The following is a 16,167-nucleotide window of genomic DNA, read 5'->3' on the forward strand; positions in this document are numbered from 1 at the left end:
CCAGAAGCATGTTAAGTGTTGCATCATCTTGGGACCGATTGAGAACCATTGTTTCAAGAGTGCTTAATTTTATTTAACCCAACCATGTAAGTTAAGTCCAAAGGACACTTAAAAGTAACACTTTCTTGTCTCTTAAGGATTTTAATCCACTGGATAATAATGCAAAATGGATCCAGTGATGTTTTCTGTCTTGTCACTATGGAGTTAGTGACAGTTAATGAATGGGTTAATGGTTTGGATGGCATTGAACCACTGCATCATTGCACTATATTTCTGATACTGCCTTAGAAAGGCCAACTCTAAACAATCAGAAGCCCTTACAGAGTTGTCTGTTCAGGAAAACCTATTGGGCTATCATCTGTATACAGTACTCACGGGCATTATGCTCATTACACATAAAATAGTACCTGCTAAAAAATCCTTTCAATTTCCTCATGTTACCATATTGTGGCAGTAGTTTTTCTTTACTCTCAACTTCTTGGAATATTTTCTTTATTTATGATCTGCAGATTTTGTTCCTTGAGTCAAAATCAGCATTTGTCTCAAAGCTTTCAACACTGCTGTATTTAGCATATAGTATTTTGGTCAAAATGTTTAGATTTTATTTATTTGACAGTATATTTTTTACTTTAGGAATTTAAACCAGTAAAAAAAAAATCTGCTGAACAAATTCTATATTTCTGAATGTCAGGCAAATTTTTAAATTGCTGACATTAATACTGTATTGTACTAACTAAAAAAGCTGTCTCTGCAGACAATGTACTAATATTTCATTCAGAATTTTATGAAGTAGATCCTGGGGATCATTCAGGAGTTTTACACATGTAGAAATTGAAAGACAGAAGAACTGACTGCTCTGTTTTGCTGTAACGCCCCTAGAACATGGCTAACGCCCAATTACTGCGTGCTTAGACTTGGATGGTAATTACAATTGAGCTGTAAAATATTTTGACAGTTTCCAACTGTTGTGTGGTTATTAGCCAGGCATCATATGGGAGTGAAGTACTGTGATTTGATTAGTTTTATAACACGATCTGCTTAAATAAGGACTTTCAAGACAAACATGTAGTGTAAAGTGTTAATCAACAGCAGTGTTTAATTATTAGCAGCTTTTCTTGACTTCTGCATGAAAGAAGTCCTCTTTCCAAAGATTCTGATTTCTTAAATGAGACTTGCCATACCTTTATGCTTCATGTTTTCATTTACAAGCTTTAACTTGTTGAGTGCTAAAAGCGTAACCACACCAAATTTAATTTGTAGCATGAAAATGATGTGTGTATTTTTCAAGGGGATAGATTTACCAGTGTCGAAACTAGAAACACTTGTGTTAATTACGTATTATAAAACAAAAAGGATATTTTTATTTAATGTGTATTTCTTCTTTTAGCTGCACAAGTCCTAGCAATTAGCAAATTTTGATAATTTCAGAATTCCTGGAAAAATGCATGTTAAGCCAAGTGGCACTTGAATTGCTGTTATTTTTACATATATTTTTATTTTTAAATGAAACTAAGAAAAATATTCATACTATATGCAAATCAAGCTCTAGATTGTGCCAGTCTTGTTATGTTCATTAAGCTATTGAATTCTTGAGTAGTGGCTGTTATTCCATGGGGGCTGTTCACAGAGTAAAGTAGTATTCAATGAGGTAAAGATATCAATCTGCCTTCACACTGCTTAAATAATGCTTGTTCCATTGGGCATCTAAAACAAGGATACTCAAGTCTGCCATTCCTTAATTTTTCTCTTGCTGTATTTATTTAATAATATGTTCTGGGTTTATATGTTGTTTATGAATGGTGTTTGCGAGTGAAGCGTTCTATTTATGGTATAGAAGGGGTTTTGTCCTCTATTTTTTCTTTTTTTTTTTTTAAGGAAGTAATTCTTCATTGTCATCTCTGCTGTAACTGAGAGAAGAATCCAGATGATTTAGTTGTCAGTGTTGCTTACATTTTAGTGTTTGCATAAATGCCTAGTGTCACCCAAATATAATCACGAGGTTTCTCTTACTGACCATTGTCTTAGGTTTGACCTAAACTCTTACCTTGCAGATGAAATATTCTTTCTAACGTGTCCTAGATTTTAAAGTGTCTTTGGGACTTCCTACAGTGATGTGCTGGATGGGAGAGAGCCCTCCTGTCTTCTAGTGTTCATGAGTAGCAGTGGGGTTATACTTCTTTGATAGCCAGATTCCTAAACAGTGAAAGCATAACTAAAATACGTACTCTGTACAATTACTCATTTAAAGAGTTGTGTTAGCCATTATTGAACTTTCTGTGTGTTCAGATTACTATGTGCCATCGTAGTTAAAAGGAAAAAAAGCAAAATATACAGTGCTTTGCAGGGAAATCTGATTAACCCAAGTGAGTCTGTGCATGAGTTGCTTATGAAACAAATAATGCTGAAACCCCAAACCCAGGCTTAATTTTTTAAATGGCAAGGTTTCAGGGGCTTTTTTTTTGAGGATGATGTGAGTTGAGGGTCCAGTGTGAGATGAGCTCGATGGAAACGGGTTCATCAGCTGGCCTCTGAGCTCCGGGGAGCTCTGGGGACCTCCTGCTTACTAGCGGCAGCAGCCTGTGCCAGCCAGGTCCCTTCCCTGTAGGACCTGGATAAACAGAGAAGGTAGGTCTGAAACATACCTTAAAAGATCACTCAATTTTCTACTTGCACAAAAGGCAGTGCAGCTTTACGAAATGAAATATTTATTCAAGCTGTTGTTAAAGACCTCCAATAATGAAGCATCCATGGCTTTCCAAGGCAGTCAGAGTGCTTCATTATACTATCATATGGACTGTTCGTCCTAATGTCTGACCTGTTGCAATTAAAGACTGTAATTTCATTTTGGTGAATACTGGCATGGGGGGCAAAGTATTTTTTTCTTTTTCAGAATTTTACATGCTTCAACACTTACTATGTTCCTTTCCTTTATAGTTTTTCTCAACATAAATGCCCTAAATTTGCTCCGGCTTTCTTTGTGGTTTATTTTTTTTCCATGATATTCTTAGGACTCATCTTCCTTACACTGTGTTAAGCAAAATTGAACATAAACTTTCTGCTGCAGCTTTATTGATGCTGAGTGGAATGGGAGAGGCAGTACATGCCTTGCAAGGTTCATTCCTGTCTGTACATCTCAGTACGATGTTTGTCTTTTTCACAACAACCTGATTTTGTTGACTTACATTCAGCTTGAATAGACTATTTCCCCCATGTCTTTTTGTGAAGAGCTGTTGCCTAATCAGTTCTTCCTCATCCTGCATTTATGTAAATGATTATTCCTTCATATAGTGCACTAGTACCTATTGAATTTCATCCTGGTTTCTTCAGACCTTTTCTCCTTTTTATATGGTCGGAGTTCTCTAGTCCATTTGTTGTCCATCCCAGATTCATGTCTAGTGTATCATCCGCTTTCCCAGTTCAGTCTTTCAACACTGAACCCAAGAAATACGCTGAGGGGCATGGTTTAGTGATTGATAGAAATGGTTGGACTCAATGATCCTGGGGGTCTTTTGCAACCTAATGATTCTGTGATTCTGTGATCCTGTCCCTCTACTCTGCTGTTATGAGACCCCACCTGGAGTACTGTGTTTAGTTCTGGAATCCCCAACACAGGAAGGACATGGATCTGTTAGAGTGAGTCCAGAGGAGGGCCACAAAGATGGGAGGGCTGGAGCACCTCCCCTATGAGAACAGGCTGAGAGAGTTGTGCATGTTTAGCCTAGAGAAGAGAAGGCTCCAGGGAGACCTTATAGAAGCCTTCCAGTACTTAAAGGGGGCCAACAGGAAAGCTGGGGAGGGGCTCTTTATCAGAAAGTACAGGGATAGGATGAAGGGTAATGTTTTTAATCTGAAAGAGGGCAGATTTAGATGAGATATTAGGAAGAAATTTTTTATGAGGGTGGTGAGGCATGGGCATAGGTTGCCCAGAGCAATCATGGTTGCCACATCCTTGGAGGTGTTCAAGGCCAGGTTGAATGAGGCTTTGGACAACCTGATCCAGTGGGAGGTGTCCCTGCCCAAGGCAGGTTAGGACTGGATGATCTTTAAGGTCCCTTCCAATCAAAACCATTCTATGATTTTATTAATACAGTTTTCCAGCCTGTCTTGCACTTATGCAATGCAAGTCTCAGTAAGACTTCATTTTCTGTGCTTCCTTATGAAAGCATCTTGAGAGATAATAAAAAGAGCTTAACTACAATCGTAGTGTCTTATCTGCTCTTTCTCCCCCCACCCCACCTGCTTCCATCTTATAGAAGGAATTCAACTGGTTGTCATGATTTGTTAATGACTAATGTTTCTTGCTTGTCTCCTTTTTAATTTTCATGTGCTAAGAGGCAACTTAATTATTTGTTCCACCTCTTTTTGTTAGCTCGTCTTCTGATCTTTCTTTTTTTATTCTTTTAAAGACTGGAAGGGAATGTAATCTTTTCCTGCTTTTCTTCAATCTGACCATTAATTTCAGATCTTGTTTCATATGGATTTCTCCAGTATCCTAGGAGTACATTAAATATGTTCTGCGGATCTGAAAGCACCTGGTTTATTTAACCTGTTTCCATACCTGGCTGAAATCTGCTGGGTTTGTGTCTGATATTAGTAATGCTACATGCATCTGTCTTGCATCTGACTTGTTGAATAAAGGCAAGTGAAGGAAAAAAAGTGTTAAGCATTTCAGATGTCTTCTTATTATCTGTGGGTAGCTCCTCCTTACTACTGAGTGGTGGAGCAATATTTTTATTAATCTCTATCTTGCAATTGTTTGCACAGAGTGCGCTGCCCATGCGGTAGTTTATCAAGGCGAACACTTACTTGTATCCATTAAATTCTCATTTAACTATAGCTGTCCTAAGGAGCTTTCTTGAGAATAGCCACCTTCATGCCTGATGTAAGCTTGTGAATGCCAGCACCTCATGCAGGATTGTAGAGTACGCTTATTTTTTTCCCACCTTGTTACAAGGTGTACTCTGACCTTCAGAGCCACCAGGTTGAGTTCTGTGACATCAATACTGGGCTTAAAAATATCGAGTGCTCTGAACCCCTTCACACAGAGAGATTGTTTTCTTTGTTAGTGCAATAGCTAAACAAATCTGGCAACTTGGTTCTGTTCTCAAGTGTTGAAAACAAAGATTTCTCATAGGCAAAGACTAATACTTCCATAAATCTCCCTGTGGCTGAGCATTAGTGTAAATGATGCAGGAGATTTACAAAATAGGTATCTATAAAGTTCTATGGAGCAATGTCACCTTAATGATACAACATCAGGAGATTGCCTGAAAAAACAATACCTGTTGAAATGTTTAGAAGAGTGGGAGAATGATTTGTGTTTATTTAATGGCTTTTGTCAAAAGAAATTCCTGCAAAAGCAACAAGAGTTCACTGTTTTGGGAAAGAATTGGCAGTGACTCTCATTTTCGGTTCGCCTTGTGCTTTCTTTTAGAAGAGATTCTTGTGACCTTTTCTGACAAGCTCTAACACTTCCATTGTTTGCCGCAGGCCTTTGAAATGTGGCAGAGATAGCCTTGGGCCCAGGGAGGTGTGTTTTGCTAGTTCAGTTCACATTTAACAAAGTTAAAAGCTTTGAAAATTGCTATTCCTCGTCTGTGGTTTAAGTTGCTTAATTCTGGCAACCTGCCCAAACCCCTGAACATTCCCATCATGGCAGAAAGCCAGGGATTGTGAACCAGCAGCATCCTGGTAGCTCATCTGGGCTTCCAGCGCAGATTACACGGGAGCGGAGACTTCAGCCCATGTGCCACTATGGCAGCTGGAGAAAAGAAGGTGGACACAAGGAAATTGCCAGTCTTCTGAGAGCAGAAAAATAAGGCCCCGTCCCTGCATGTGACCTGTTCCTACTGTTACGTTACAAATACATGTAATCATCAGAGAACGAGCTCAGCATTTGCTTCTGCTTAATGGTATGAATTATATACCTTTTTCTGGTTTTTTAATTGAAAACATGTCGTTCAAGGTAAAGATTATGCGACCTCAGGGAAGAGAAGCCAGACAAGCCTCAGCCAATCCTTTTATAATAGTTGAATCTGAGAAGGAACTCACTATGACTTTTTTTTTCATGACTGCACTGACCACCAGGTGAAATTACTTGCAGATAAGTAACCAGTTCATTATATAGTCTCAGGTTTGTTTCTCCTTTACCAGCACATTAACATAATCTTCTCTTTGCAATTAGCTAATAAATTTAGGGCTTCTCAACCTGGTGAGGTAGCTATGCTCACTCCTGTGCTGTTCTGTTAGTCTCTATTAAGGGCATCCACAGGGGGAGGTAATCGTCTTGAAATAAATAGTCTGTCTTGTTCTTAATTAATTCCCCTGAGCAGGCAGGCCCTGCGTCCTGTTGCCCAAGTGAGGAAATTGTCTGGTAGTTGAGGCTTGTGGTTCTGAAGGTTTAGAGTTCAGTTCCCGAATACTTAGGGGTTTTTATCCTTTTAATCCCTGACAGTGAAAACCGAGCCAAAACCCTAAAAGACTGTGCTGAGAAAAAGTTACATCATTACCAGACAAAGTAAAAGCTGAAAGGAGGCTACAGATAATTACAAAAATTACAAAATTAAGTACTTAGCAATTATGAATTGCCAGATTTAAGGCAGCCTCTCTTACTGTAACCTCTCCCATCTTTGTGCACTGTATGCCAGAAGGTTGTATACATACACACATTTCATTTGTATGACTACATACCATGATTTTCTGCTGGACCACTTTCTCGGTGCTCAGAGTAACCAGACTCTATAATAGAAGAGGCAACTTGGCTGCAGGGCTGCCATTTTATTTTTCCTTAGGAGTTGGAAGGTGTTTAACGAAGCATGGTCTCTTTGTGGTGCTAGGTGAATGCCACAAAGAGCCTGGACAGAGCTCATGACACAGAAGTGGTGTGTGACACTGAACAAGCTATGAATTGTTTGAGGCTACAAATGATGTGTTCATGTCTTCAGGGTGGCTTAAACTTCATCTTAACTTGTCCAAGGCTGGAAGTTAGTTTTTCGGTTATTCTGAGCACTTCAGCTGCCCCTGGAGTCATGAAGGGAATAACAGCTTTGGTGGACTGCTGCAAATGTGTATACCAGATTGATGTTAGGTTGCATCTTAAGAGTTCTTGTGATAGTCAATTCACTTACTGACTCAGGCAATTGGTAAAGTACTGTGCGTCACTTTGTCGTGTCAATATACTTATTCGGCCATTGTAGAGTACTCTTGTGTGATGGCTATCTCACCAGAGATCACGGACAAGTTCAAGTGCTGTTTGATGCAGCATTTGCATCATACTGCTTAAATGAAGCTGAGTGCCATACAGTATAAGTTAAGGATTATAAATAATGACCAACAAGTTTTTGCCTTGGGCAGTGAGGTAGACACTGCATGAGAAGAAATGGGTAGTGATGATTAGAATAAAAAATATCATCATCATGTTTGTTTGGGGGGTTGGCCAAGTAAAGTTCATGCATATAAACTAACTCAAGCACAAGGGACTTGCTGTACCAACGGGCTGGGACCAGAAGTGATGGTGTGTTGAAGGACAGCCGTTGTGTATATGATCCAGCCACATACAACACAAACTGTGTAAGCTGAGACATGAGTCAGCAAGGGTGATCAGCAAACAATAGGATGCTGTGGCTGCCTCAGAATGGGAATGCAGTAATGGTGTCTTGCAGTGTATGTGATTCTTGATTGCAGGTCTTATCTTCATCAGTTCTCCCATGGATTCAAAGTGTTCAATTGAACCCAGCATCATACAACTTATAACATAGGGCCACGTTGTCTGTCCATCGCCAACTAATAAAATGAAAACATATTGAAAGCACAGGATGGATTAAACCTTGCAGTAAACTGTTCTGTTCTCCAGCATGTCAGTCCTCTCCATGGTGCTGTGAGCAAGTGCCTTTTGCAAATGGGTGTGATTTGGAAAGCTGCAGAGGAGGAGAGCAGAATAGCCGGACGACTTTCCTTGATTGCTTTTTGATTGAGAGGTTCCAGCATTCTTGTTGCCTAGAAAGTTATCCTGGTATTTTAGGTAGCACATACATACTGTAGCTGCTTTCCTTTTTCGTCTTGGGCATAGTTTGGGAAAGCTCACAGCCTCACAGCCACCAAAATATGCGACAGGTAACTGAAAACCCTTTAGAATGCAAGAATTTCACCTACTTGATGAACAGCTAGCTTGAGGCATGTCCTGCGGATTTCACCTTCCTCCTTACTTTGCCAGGTTCAAACATCAGAGCATCATGTCTGCTCAGGCAGATGTCTAAATGTTAAGGTTGTGTTTGAATGTAGATTGGCCTGGTTGTGCTGAAATTAAGTCTGTAAAATGATAAGGAATAAAAGCTTATGGCTAAGCCTTCTAAGATAGAAGTTCGTGTTTTGTTGCATATCCGCATTAGTTGCAGGCGTGGTGAGAGGAGTGAGAAAAGCAAAGTTTAAAGATGTCTGATGCTGGAGAAACCTGGAAGTTACCTAAATACTCCCTATTAATCATACATAGGAAACAAATGCAGTGAATCTAACTCATACCAGGCAGCTGAGTTTCTGGATCCCCTTAATTTATGGACAGTAGGGACTACTCACTTTGTGTAATCATACATCATGCCATGCAAATAGAGAGCATCAAAGTTGAAGAATGCAATCCTAAACTGGTATGTTTGTGTATCAGAGTAACAAGAGAGCAGAACTCCTAATATTTCTTTCTGGGAAGTGCATATTTTCTAATAGTTCATGCACGTTCATTGCCAGAAGCAAAAAGAAATGCCGTTTGTATTTTGTTGTGTCACTGTAGCCATCATAATGTTATGGTGACCTGCTAATTAAAAAATAACTAACCAGCCTAAATATAAAACGTGTCGCCACAGCTGAGCCACGAGGATTTTCTTTCTACCTTTGGAATAAAACAGAAAGCAGTTTTAGTCTGTCTTTGCAGACTTGATTTCCATATTCTATTTTGGTCCTGATACTAGTTAAAAATGGGCTTTTGACTTAAGCCTGGACTGTTCCATAGTACAGAATAGACAAAACTGAATGCACGTTGGATATGTACAGACGTTGCCAAAGGCATAAATTCTACTAAATGAGCCATCTTTAATTTAAAATACTTCCTATGTGTAGAGCCCCATGTTGTTAAAAAAGATTTTCGAGTATCATCTTGATGATATAAAATTATCTATTTAACTGCATTAGTGTGTCTTGTTTATCTTGTACTTTTATACCATTTTTCAGACTACTCAGTTCAGCTGTGTTTCCCAAACATTTTCTGCATCCAGCCAGATGCTGTACATTTTGTCTCACCTCGTGTGACTTTCATTTATTTTATCTTGCATTTTAATGGTTTCACAATTTTCAGCTTAGACAGCATTGTATATTTGGTAGGGGTAAGATAGTATCCCTTTTATTTTGCTCAGTCATATAACTAAAAGACTGTTGCCTCTGCTTGCTTCTTGAGGAGCTTAACTTGTTTGTTGGTTGGTTGTAGGTCTCCTCTATTCTGACTTTCAGCCCTATCTCAATCGCAGTTTCTTCCCCTCCTGCAGTTAATTACCTTTCCTATGTTGTTCTCTCAACCCCTTCCCTCTTTAGGGAGTTGTGTTCATTAATATAAATATAATATAAAGCTCACACTATGCAAGTCTTCCACCTAGATTCCTACAGCTGTTACATACTTTTTCTTCTTACGCATCTTGGCATCTTTCTCTTCCAGCCTTCAACACTGCCTCTTGCTCTCTTCAAACTCCTCCGTCCCCATGCAACCCCTCATCAAGCTGTTGAGATACTCAGACTGAATCCCTAGAACCTTCATTGTGTCTGCTCCCCTGTCTCGTACAAGGGCTTGGTTCATAGCCCCATGTTCCCATCACCAGTTCATGTCTTGATTTTCTTCTCCTGGGTATTGGCCTATGAGTCAGAGGTGAAGCTGAACCCCTTCTTTGCAAACCATCAGTGCACCTGGTTCTGTGTTTCCAAGAGCAGGAAAAAAATTATTTAGATATTTTGAAATGTGGGGATGCAGCCTAATATTTAAGGCTTGTTAACACAAGGTAATGGTTTGATGGGATAGTCTCCCAAGACAAAAAATGTATACACTGGAAAATATATTAATTAAGCTTCCAGAACATGCCAAAGAAGAATAAAGAGACTTGCTTCTGTTGACTATGAAACAAAGGTATCCTGAAGCTAGTGCTGACTCCAGCTGATTAAATCCACCCACATGGCGCTGCATCTAGATCAGAACTAGCATGTTTGGGGACCAGCTTTAGTACCTCTGCACTTGCTACGTGGTTAATCCACAGCCGGATAAGAATCGGTTGCATTGGATTCAATAACCTGTTGACCAGGGAGGAGATCTGGCACTGTTGTGGATATCTCATGCTTTTTACTGGCATTTCCAAACGAGTTCTCAGTGACTTTGGCTTTTGAACCCAAAAAGCCAAGTTGTGACTGGTTCAGAAGAATTGTCTAAGCAGTGCTTAAAAGAAATTTAGTAAGAAAAAGCTAAATACATTTTCATTTCATTTGATGAGTTCCTTACAATCTTGTAGAGCAAATATATCCTAGAAATAGGCATTTGGTAGTAATGATGTTTGCACTGAACCTGTAACTGATATGTATAACTTGCAGATATCAGAAAAAAGTGTTTTTCATAATCATGCTTCACAAAAATAAATCAAAACTAACTAAGGTTAACCCTTTTGAAGGGATGTCAAGGGCTCTTACACAATTCTGCTGTTACTTATCTATCTCCAGTGTGTCTCAAGTTGAATGCTTCTATCGTAGATTAAATAATGATAGCTTTGACTCAAGTGATGAATAAGAGCATAACATTGTCATAATATAAACTTCACCTTTATCCAAAAAACTTGGAGTATTAAATTCAGACAGAAAGCTTTAATTTCAGAAGCAGAAAGCTATAATTTCTGCTTTATCAGCTAGAGAAGAGAAAACTCTAAGTACATTATGCCGATTCTGAATCTTGCATATTGTGGATAAAATACTTTTAGAAAATGTAAAGTAAATGAAGGGACAAAAGTGGGGGGAAAAAGCTCCATCCTAAGTATAGATTTCTAAGGAACTGTAATCTAGATTTTTTTAAAAATATATAATTTGTAAATAAAATTCAAAATTTTGCTGAATGTATTGATTTAGTAGCTTTGGACACCGTTTTGAAAATCTAGTTTAAAAATCAGTTATATTTTCAGTTTCTTAGATCTGTAATTAAGGCATTTGGATGGTAATATTGCCTTAGGCCATTTCTGAGTTAATCAGAAAATATTTAGGCGGTGACTGGAACATTTAACATTTCTGTAGAGAGTTTCAGCAGCAAGTATTCACTTTATAGTTGACATTTATTGTATCTGGTAAGTAGTGCTCTATGGTTTGACGAAGTAGCTCTGTGCTCTAAAAATTGTTAAAATACCATTTTTTCACATCTTGATAGTGTTATTTTAATTATTCTCTCCCAGCAGTGTTATTTCTGTACATATAATTCAGATAGGAAATAGATTTTAAACAATGCAGTACCTTGAATTTGGAGTTGGTGGTTTGTTACTGTTTTTTGCTTACAGTTGTAAAAATCCAAGAGAACTTGATCTTAGTTACATCACTCTGAATCCAGAGTAACTGGCAGCTCCTAAGCAGTATTTGTTTCTCTGATTAAAATTCTATGCATGTTTATAATTTTGTAATTCAATGAAGTTTATAATTTATTGCTGCTTTTTCTTCCCTATTCTGTATATCCCTGTTAAGATGTTAATTCAGTGTATTTAGAGATATTTGTCTCATCATTAATGGATTTGTTCATGCTGATTTGAATGGTTGAGGGGATTAAAAAAAAAAACACAACACTTTTTTAACAAGTTATTTTGTACGCATGATCCGATATTTAACATCTCAGCGAGGTATACATTTTACAGGTTTTAAATTAGTTGGCAGTGCTTCTATCTGATGATGAGGTAGGTGTGCTTATAAAACAACTTTTAAGGGATGGCTGTCATGGTAAATGAAAAATTCCTGTCCTGGTTCTGTCCATGTTCTTCCCCAGAAGCAGTGAAGGCGTGAATGGGTTGGTGGCTGGCCGCTAATTGCTTAGCACTGACATACTTCAGTCAAGTGGGGGCATCGTTGGTCTTTCACAACTAGGTGAAATGGTCGAAAGGACTTTCTTGTTGAACTTAAGTGTTTGCGATATAGTAAATTACTTGCTCTATCTTTATCTTAATTTGGGAACTCTCTAGCTGAAAGGTGCATAAACAACATGGTTGTTGTGTATGTATGCTCTTAATTATATTGCATAGAAAAAAGAAGTGGGTTTAGTTCTTTCCCTGTAATTCAAACTTTGGATTTATGTCAGTCAAATTCTGTCTAATTACATCTGAGAAATTTTTAAAGTGACAATATTTTTCTGGTTAAATGAATCTATATTTCTTGAAAACGTCAGTTGCAATCATTAAGTTCTGTCCTGATTTTGCGGAACAGCAGACAGTCTGACAAATGCCAAATGCCTGAAATATTTTATTTGGTTCTAATTCTTGTTCTGTGCTAACAAAAATGTTACTAAAAATGTCAAAATAATATTTTGGCAAATGGTCATTATTAGCTACTGATCATTGTTAGAAACCACCCTCTGATAATGACTTACGGCCAAAATTCCTTTTCCACATAGAAAAACTAAAGCCTGAAAGAAGAAGCACTTTCGGTACGGTTGGAAGTGGCTGATAGTAAACACCATGCCTTAGTTATCTTTTTGCAATCACATGCTCAAACAGGATAAGTGCATCTGAAAACTTTATTCTGGAGCATTTACAGGATGAATGAGTTAATCACGTGTCGCAGATGCAGCGACTTTGATCCCCATGCCGCAATGACAGATCACAACTCTTCCTAAACTCTGCCCCTGCTATGCCCGACTTTTAATCCAGTTGGAACTTTATCTTCATTATAAGCAAAAGGGCTTGTGGAGGTGCTTTTCCATGGCTGCATTTAGGGAAATCTTTTCACGGGTGTGTGTCATGGGCTGTGCAGGACTGTGTCTTAAATATTTAAGCACAGTGTTTCCGCTGGTACAATTCTTGGCCTGTGTTCTCCTGTGTAGATCTGGAGTCCCGCATATCTGCATCCTTTGGAGACAAGTGCCAAGGGCAACGACTGGAGATAATAACTTGCGATTTGTGTCTTTTGCAAGTTGCAGTCATTGTAAACTGACAGCTGTGAAGGACCTAAACTCACATCAAAGCATACAGATCATCTAGTTAGGTCAATTAATGTTAATTCTCATCTTCCATTAAATTCTTTTATCTCTTCTCTTTTTTCTTTTATTTTTTCAGCCAAGCCCAATACCAAGTCCTGTTCTGGGGAGAAAGCCAAATGCTAGTCAGTCACTGCTAGTGTGGTGCAAAGAAGTGACAAAAAACTATAGAGGAGTGAAAATCACCAATTTTACTACATCATGGAGAAACGGTTTATCCTTTTGTGCAATATTGCATCACTTTAGACCAGACCTAATGTAAGTTATACTCTTTGCCTGCATAAGCTCATACTCACAGAAATGAGAAACTTTTAAGTTTATGTAAAAATCAAATCTCTGCTTCTTTCAGGTGTTGAACTGTTTTCACTTGTTTGTTTCAAGCAGAAAACAGATTTATGAATGCTCAAAACTTTATGGCCTCTTTGCTCCCCCTTGTTTTATAAACAATTGTTCCTGCCCTCTCTGTGATTTGTTTTTCTTCTTCTTAATCTTATACGAAGAACTGATTTCAAGATGGTTATGAAAATTGTGCTGGTGTTGAAATGATATGAGAGGAATAAGCTCTTTGTACGCTGACAAGGACGGATTACCTCCTGGTAAATTTGGTTGTCAAGGCTGGCCTCTAGTCCCTGCCTTAACTTCTTTTTTAGATGGAAAGCTTCAGGCAATGAAACATGTAATCGGTGTTTGTTTGTTTATTTATTTATTTATTCCTTTAATTTTCCACACTATTAGTTTTGTTGATTGAATTGCTGTGAAATTGCTAGTTACTGTATGATATTATTGTATGTCAAATTTTTAGATTCAGTTTGTTTTAAAACTGCTGCTTTTATCAAATACTGTACATACCCACTGTGCCATTTTCCCCCTCAGTGACTACAAGTCCCTGAATCCTCAAGATATTAAAGAGAACAACAAAAAGGTAAGAACTGCCAGGGAAAAAAAAAAAAAAAGACATTGCTTCAATTTTGGCTTCACTGCAGGTTTTTATTAATTTTGGGAAAGTGTGGTTGTTTTGTAAGGTCACAACTGCGGCTCACAGAAGGTATTCAACCTCCTGCGCTTCAAATCAGATGCATTAATGACTCTAGTTTGTCATGGTCTTTAACATTCACAACAAGTGCAAGGCTAGCATTAGTGTTTAATGTTTGTATGGCCTCCATTAGCTGTGAAAGCAGAGGAGAGGGCCGGCCAGCCTCTGTGATCACTCCTCTGATTTCTCCAATCAGCCACATAATTAAAAAAATTAAAAACATAACTGCTTTTGGATTTTCATGCGCTAGACTTTTCTTTCTGTTTCTTTAAAAGGGCTCCATGCATCATCGTGTTGATGTTGCTTTGATGGTGATTTTTTGTATGCTTAAAGATGAAATTTTACACCGACTTCTATAGTTTGTAGCATTGCACTTAGAAGGTGTTTTAAACCACTCTTTGTACCTTTGTGATGCAATGATGTAAAAAGTTTCCCTGGAATAAGCAGGAACTTGATTTGGGGATCACTGGGAGACTGTTTATTTCTGCTCACTATTTTAGGCACGTTACAAGCTTCAGCTGGGCCCCAGGGACATGTATAGAAATTATAATTTTCATATGAGTCACTGATAATAAAATTGTTCCTGAAGATCATCTGAAAATTGTTTTTAAGTTGCTGCCTTCTCAATGCTGTGATTTTATTTTCATACTGCTTTAGAAGTACTAAATTTATTTGGGATAAAGGTATAAAAATATACTTTGAATAAATTAATTGGATTTAGTATTATATAGCATATATAACTCAGGAATATTAGATTGTACCTATGTGAAATATCTGAAAGTGCTTTATTAAATTTCATTTGTGTTTTGGGAAATTAATGTGTCTGGACGCTTACGTGTTAGCCAGAGAGTTACTTGTCTTTGAAATAGTACTTAAGTATTAGAAGTAGTGAAATATCTCTGAGCTGCTGTTTTCTAATCAATGATTTGGCCAATGATGTCTTTTTCATAGTGATAAGGGATCTTATAATGACCTAAGTGGATTAGCTGTGACTTCACAGCGTTTTCTATGACCATATGGTTTTGTACTTCAAGTTTTGTTGAGCATCTGGGCTAATTAAACCAGATTATAAAAAAGAAAGCGTAGATTATCAATTAAAAAAACATTAGCAATACAATCAGTCATCTTTTCCTTATGAAACACTGATGGCAAATGGTGAAGTCTTTAGCCCATCTCTCTAACAGGATGTAGTTCCCAGGACTGAAGAAGTAATGATTATTGTTATTGTGCCGTTTTTTTCTTTCATCACTTTGCAAGCCTTCGCCTGACAGCTACATTGAGTATCTCAGTTGCTTCCTGCAGATTTATTTCCTGGTCTCACACAGTTCTGCCTGATAACCCTGCCTGCCCTTGGTTGGAGTGAATGCAGCACTGGCAACAATGGCTGCCTAGAAATTCCATGCAGATATGTAACACATTTGACAATGATTCCTCCTAACCAATTAAAATAACATCTATGGATGAATAGGACAATTTTCTTTGTCTGAAGCAGCTCTTTTTTTTTTTTTTTTCACCCTCTCCCAGGAAAGGAGGTAAGAGGTGACTGTGGCCATAGATTAAAGATTAACCCATAAGAGTTTATCTTTTAGAAATGAGTGACCTTTTTTGTATTTTAATAAAAAAAAAAAATCTTAAAAGACAACTATTTCAGTGTGATTACTGTGTATAATTACACATTGAAATGCTCTGTTACAAAAAAGCACGTCTTTGGAGTTTCTCTATAATGTACACTAGTCATTTGCCAAATTGGTGCTGCCACTGATGCTGAATAAAAAAGGGTATTTACGTGTGACATCTGATCTTGGCCAATACGTCAGTGTGTTACATAGTTGGGAAATAGTTGGAATACTGCCTGTGGTGGTTGTGCTGATGGATCCCAATTGATGTCTGTCAATCAGCT

At 37.9% G+C, this 16,167-nt stretch overlaps 1 protein-coding gene across 11 annotated transcripts in view; it reads left to right on the forward strand.

The window, feature by feature from the left end:
* Nucleotides 1-16,167, forward strand: part of EHBP1 (EH domain binding protein 1) — a 223,116-nt gene that overhangs the window by 129,324 nt on the left and 77,625 nt on the right. For all 11 annotated transcript variants that reach the window (XM_069850070.1, XM_069850071.1, XM_069850072.1 and 8 more), the window contains 2 exons: nt 13,314-13,492; nt 14,108-14,156. In XM_069850070.1, the coding sequence (XP_069706171.1) occupies nt 13,314-13,492; nt 14,108-14,156 (228 nt within the window). The remainder of the gene's footprint in view (nt 1-13,313; nt 13,493-14,107; nt 14,157-16,167) is intronic.

This window comes from Phaenicophaeus curvirostris, chromosome 2 (assembly GCF_032191515.1).
Source record: "Phaenicophaeus curvirostris isolate KB17595 chromosome 2, BPBGC_Pcur_1.0, whole genome shotgun sequence".
NCBI classification, from domain to species: Eukaryota; Metazoa; Chordata; class Aves; order Cuculiformes; family Cuculidae; genus Phaenicophaeus; species Phaenicophaeus curvirostris.